This window comes from Rhea americana, unplaced genomic scaffold (genome assembly GCF_003343005.1).
Source record: "Rhea americana isolate MKP2758 unplaced genomic scaffold, rheAme1 scaffold_28, whole genome shotgun sequence".
NCBI lineage: Eukaryota > Metazoa > Chordata > Aves > Rheiformes > Rheidae > Rhea > Rhea americana.
In genome coordinates, this window is record NW_028186401.1 from 2,574,011 (window position 1) to 2,579,852 (window position 5,842).

At 42.7% G+C, this 5,842-nt stretch overlaps 1 protein-coding gene across 2 annotated transcripts in view; it reads right to left on the reverse strand.

The window, feature by feature from the left end:
- Nucleotides 1–637: 637 nt before the first annotated feature.
- NR2F2 (nuclear receptor subfamily 2 group F member 2) overlaps nt 638–5,842 on the reverse strand; it is a 12,078-nt gene continuing 6,873 nt past the window's right edge. For both annotated transcript variants that reach the window (XM_085308631.1, XM_085308632.1), the window contains exons 2-3: nt 5,102–5,629; nt 638–2,209 (exon numbers count right to left, since the gene is read on the reverse strand). In XM_085308631.1, coding sequence (XP_085164757.1) covers nt 1,935–2,209; nt 5,102–5,629 — 803 coding nt within the window. In that variant the 3' untranslated portion in view covers nt 638–1,934. The remainder of the gene's footprint in view (nt 2,210–5,101; nt 5,630–5,842) is intronic.

Genomic DNA, 5,842 nt, shown 5'->3' on the forward strand with positions numbered 1-5,842 from the left:
AAAAAAAAAGCAACCACAACCCACTTGATAGTATATATACATGACAAACCGACTCCGCAGGGCTAGAAGCTAAAGCCTCTCCATTTGAAGACCTCTCAATGACAACGATAGATGGCAACTACAGAGTATTAGAAAAATCACACGTACTGAAAGGAAACTCATTGCAAACAACTGACCTATATTTACAATACTGCTATTACCTTGCTTGAATGATCTGGTGCGCGTTATGTCAGCAATGTACAAAAAGATTTTTCGCCCCATTCCGATCATAAAATAGATACTGATCTCCAGATTTCTAATACTTTTTTTCACAACAATACCTTTCCTACGCAGGCACTTAAGTGTGACAAAAATAAGGGCCTTTTTTCCAGAAAATCCATTTTTAATTAACAAGAGGATTAGATGAATGGGGGTTGATGGTTTACCATTTCAGCATAGTACTTCCTAAAACCACAGATAAACCACGAACTTAAGTCCTCCACCCCCATCCCGGAATTAAACAGGTAAATACACTACAATACATCTGCTACAAACTTACTGTGACAAGTAAACAAATCAATTGCCTATGGGCTTAAATGACTGCAAACTATAGAGAGGTAAGGTGGTTTCTGAAAGACATTTATGACAGCCAAACAAGTTTCAGATATCAAATAATATTTTAATTTCTGAATACTTTCAATTTTCCTTGGAATATAACACACAAAGACTCGACCAAACAGTTCAGTTATTATAACTTTTACAGTATACAGAAATGTTGCACTTAAAAAAAAACCTTCAGTTTTTTTAAACACAAAACTGTAAACTCTAAGATACTGAATCAATCACGTTATCTATAAGTGCCAACAGTGTTATTTTGTCATGCTGATTTCAATGGTATTTTTTAAAAAGGGAAAATATCAACAATTATTATAATACAAAGGGCTTGCAAATATACAAACAGATAGAGGAGTTTAATAACAATTCATGAAGAACTATGTGGAACCCAATTCAAATTACAAAAGTTCACTTTGCTTGTTTGTTTGTTTTTAAATCAAAACCGTAATGTGTCTTGGACACAATTCCTTCTACCTATAATAAATCCCCACAGTTCATTTTCTGTCTGAAATATCAAAAACCTAGATTTGGGGGTAGTTATATGACACGTGTGGTTCATTCGGGTCAATATAATTATAGCTCTCTCAGCTTCAAGCTAGATTTTGGGTCACCACCTTAAGTGCGCTTCCATCATTGTGTTGTTGAGGGTTTTTTTTCTGTTTTCCTTTCTTCCTATGATACTTTCGTGGACTCAGTTTTAATTCTTTCAGAACATATATTTTAAGGATACACAGTTTTTTTTTTTTTTTTAAGAAGCCAAGATTATATCAAAAATTATTATAGAACCACAGAATAAACTGGTTTGAAACCAGAAAAATACAAAAAAGAACAGCTATAGGTACATAGACACATAGGACAATTAATAATTTGGAAAAAAAAGACTTACTTTCTGCCATTCTGCTAATTTTCTCCAAATTTCCTTTAAATGCACTTTAAGCGAGAATTTTTTAAAAAGTTTACCCCAAAAAAGAAAAAAGGAAGAAAAAAGAAAAAAAGAAAAAACCCAACCTCGTTTCTTTTCTTCTTCTTTCTCTTTTTTCTTTTTCTTTTTTCTTTCTTTTTTAATTTTTTACAAAAAATGATAAGTAGCAAGTTTTTTTCTGAATGACACGGGAGTTTTTAATGCATTCTGTAAAAGTTCATTTGACAGTCTCTTTTTTAATTCACAGTCCATTAATTTTTTCCTGTCTTCTCTTAGCAAACTTGTAACATCCTTTTACATCCTTTCTTAGCAGAAGGAAATTTAAGAAACAACCAGAACCCAAACGTCATTTGCTTTCCTTTCACTCTCTTTCATCTCCCTTCTCATTTTTTATTATTTTTTTTCTCTCTCCAATATTTTATTGAATGGACATATAAGGCCAGTTAAAACTGCTGCCAGACAGTAACATATCCCTGATTAGGGTTTCTATGGGGGTTTTACCTACCAAACGGACGAAAAACAATTGCTCTATGACAGAAGAGGAGACAGTGCGAAGGGAGGGGAGACGTAGTAATAGCTTCCCGAATCGTGTTGGCTGGTTGGGATACTGGCTCCTAACATACTCTTCCAAAGCACACTGTGACTTCTCCTGTAAACTTTCAACATGGGCTACATCAGAGAGACCACAGGCATCTAGAAGAAAGTGTATTAAAAAAAAAAAGAAAAAGAAAGAAAAGAAAAAAGAAAACAATCATCAGATTAAAAAGTTTTTTTAAATTTTAATTTGATTTTTTTCAGTGTAGTTCGTGCGCCATCACCTTGCCCCCCAGAGTTTAAGTAGGTTTTACCAAAAGGGACAATCTGTGTGTGTGTGTGTGTGTGTGTGCGTGTGTGTGTGTGCGTGTGTGTGTGCATGTGTGCGTGCGTGTGTGTGTATGTGTGCATGTCTGTGTGTGTTTGTATTTCTCTCTTCCGGAGGGTCTCCTTTAGGATTGAACACAGCTCCAAGATTCGAGATTTCTAATTGCACTACAGACCTGAGGGGTTGACAACGAGATACTGGCCAAGCATAATTTGGTRTATCTATATTTTTAGGGGGGAAGGCTAGCGGGAGGAGGGAAGACTTGAGTAGAGAGGGGGATAGGAAGCCACTATATCTCCTCTACTTGGAAAATAATTGCACAGAGCCTAACCATGTGCTGAGAAGGAATATTAATAACAGTGGTAGAAATAATAATAATCAAAAAAACTGGCCCAGCCAAAGATAATGGCGCCCCGGATCCAGCAACAGATTCTCCCCCAAAGAAGACAACGCGTTTTTCTTCAGTCTTTGAAACTGATTTAAGTGGCCCTTTAAAACTGATCTTGTCAGTTTAGCCTATTCAGAGGCAGCCATGCAAACTGTGATCTCTCTGTTCATTTGAGCTGTTTCTTTTCCCCCCTCTTTTCTTTTCTCTTTCTTTCTTCCCCCCTCCACTCCCCCCTCTTTTTTTCCTCTTCTTCTTCTTTTTAAACCTAAAGGCCCTTACAAGAAGAAAACTCCCTGATAGGGTCTGGACATTTTTTTTTCTGATACGCTAAAATACAATAAGTTCCCTTTAAATCAGAGACGTCTGTGCTGAAAGAGCACAGGTTGTGACCTGACCTCCCTGTGGCTTTCCTAGGCACAGSGCTAACACATGCATATTCTGCGAGTCATTAGAACCCAGATTTTTTTCCCCCCTTAAAAGAGGCAGCAGCAAACATTRTATGCATCTATGTGCGTCTGCTTTACATCAGTGGCTCTTATTGGGGTGCTGCAGCAGCTGCATGCATAACCCTATTTTTTTGCATGTGGCTCTCTCCCCCGAATCAGATAACAAGAAACATTTATCTAGTTGGGAGGCAATTTACACGCCAGGCCTCACATTTTGAAAATAGTAATAAATTAAGCGGTTACGACAGGATCGGGCGATTGTTTTCTCAGGAGGCTAAAAAGTGATTTTGGAGAGAGGCAGGGTTCGCAATGGGCTCCTCGGCGCGGGGGTGGGTGAGTGCTGGCCAGGGGCTGGGGACGGATGTGCGCGTGTGTGGGATCCTAGCTGAGCACTTGAGCAAGGGAAAGGAAAACGCATCCTAGAAAAACGACAGAAAATAAAATAAGCACCCCTCAGCCACACGGTCCCTCTCAGGYTCCCTGTGCCCCTGTGGCTAGATGCGCCCTGCTAATTGATCACCTTAGGACTTGAGCACAAGTAATTTGGGAGGGGGAGAGAAGAAGTTTTTTATGTGTAAAGCAATAATATATAAAAGGAAGTTTAGGTCACGACCCAGAACCTGGACAAAGTCCAGAAAATGACTTCGTTCCCCAGACCCCCTTTAACACAACAAGGAACGGATTGTGAGTCCTTCTTTTCCCACATAAACTACATTTTTTTTCCTGTTTCCTGATATCAGGCTTTAAAAAACTCCGATGAGTAATTATTTTACAGGTCCTGCTTCCATTCATATGTTTATCGCGTGGCCACTTTCCCAAGCTTTCAAATGAGCTACAGAATAACTATATATGTATTTAAACTTAATCTCAAAACTACTAGGGCTCCAGCACAGTGTGTTGCCGATGCAACCTTAAAGTTAGCARTCTGAGATAACGTATTGCACAAATTAGCAACCAGATTTTTTTTTTCAGAGAAAAAAAATATTTAGCCTCCAGAGTTAATATCAGGTTTATTACTCACTCAGGTTAAACCCCAGTGCAAGCTAATTAGATTTCACAACGCACTCAATTATTGCTTTATAACTCATGCACTATTTCAAGGCAGCAAAAGTTGACACATATTTCCCCCCTCCTTTGATTATCTAAGAAACACCTCGAGCTTTTTTCTTCGGGAGAGGCATGGTCGTGCCACCCCGGAACTACACTGCGGAGCAGCAGCTTCAGTGTCCTCTCCTCTTACTTTTTCATACTATCCCTGTCTACTTATGGTAATGATCTTTTCGAACCCGCTACTCCCTTTGGACTATCCAGTTCCTGCTGGGTGCAAATGCAAACTTTTCCCCTTAGCTTAAATGACACAGAACTGCTCACTGCCACATTCAGTTTAAATCAGAGACAGCTCTTTGGGAAGTTGATTTATTTTATTTTACGACATGGCAGGGAACATATTTGAAACTCAGTTTTGCACATTTAACTCCCCCCTTTTTTAAATTCAATTTTTAATCCTGCAGGGMTTTTCTTTCTCCCCCTTCCTGGCTGCCCATAACAACAACAAAAAAAATCCCCCCCCCTTTTTTTTGAGTAGTTCCGCTGATAGGACGACTCGTATTTAACACCACCAAACCGATTTCGCTGCTGTTCGGATGCGTGTCATTAAATGCAACAACCCAGAGCTCCAGTGTTAAATAAAATCTTGTTTTTCGGGGCCGGGAGGAGGGGATTGGCGTGGGGCCTCCGCCGCCCCTGCCCGGCTGCGTGCGAGCAGGGCCGGGGTGCCAGGGGCGGCTGTGCCCGGCCCGAGCCAAGCAGAGGGGGCCGGGGTGGGGGGGTATTATTTTTTTTGGGGAGGGGGGAAGAGGGGAAAGGAAGAGCAAAGAAAGACTGCCTACCTGAGGTGAAGAGGACTATGGCCTTTAAACAACTATACTCTGCGGAGTCGACGTGCAAGGCTTTCAGTTTTTCGACCTGCTCTTGGAAGATTCGTATGTGGTCCATAAAGGCGACCACTCGGTCAGCGGACATGGGCGAGGCGTGGAGACCGGCGGCTGCCAGGAGCGGGGCGACGTGGAGGGGCATGGAGCACTGGGCAGCGTTGAGCACAAACAACTCGCTCCAGGTCAGCCTCAGCAGGGCCACCTGGTCTGTGATCTGGAGGTCTGGGAAGAAGGGGATATTCCTGGCCCACTCCACGGCGCTGAAGAGCATCCGAGCCGCCAGTTCGCAAATGTTCTCGATGCCCATGATGTTGTTGGGTTGCATGCACTGGCTGCCAAAGCGGGAGGTGGGGTAGGGCTCTGCTCTCAGAAGAAGGGAGATATATCCGGATAGGTAGGAATGGCAGTTGAGAGGGTCCCCGTTTGTCAAGGCGAACTGCCCGTGAGTTGGCTGTGTGGGTGGCATTCTGCCCCTCTGGACCGCTGCAGTGAATAAAGAAGAAACTACAGCTATTAATATCTGAATTGCTACGATCCGCTCGAACCGGGGCTGCGCGGCGCGTTGCCTCCGCGCGGCCCCGGGGGCAGCGCGCCTCCGCGGCCCGGCGCCGGGAGCCGGGAGCCGCGCTGGGCTCCGCGCTGGGCTCCGCGCTGCCCTCGCCGCTGCGGCAGCCCCGGCACGGCCGAGTCCCATCA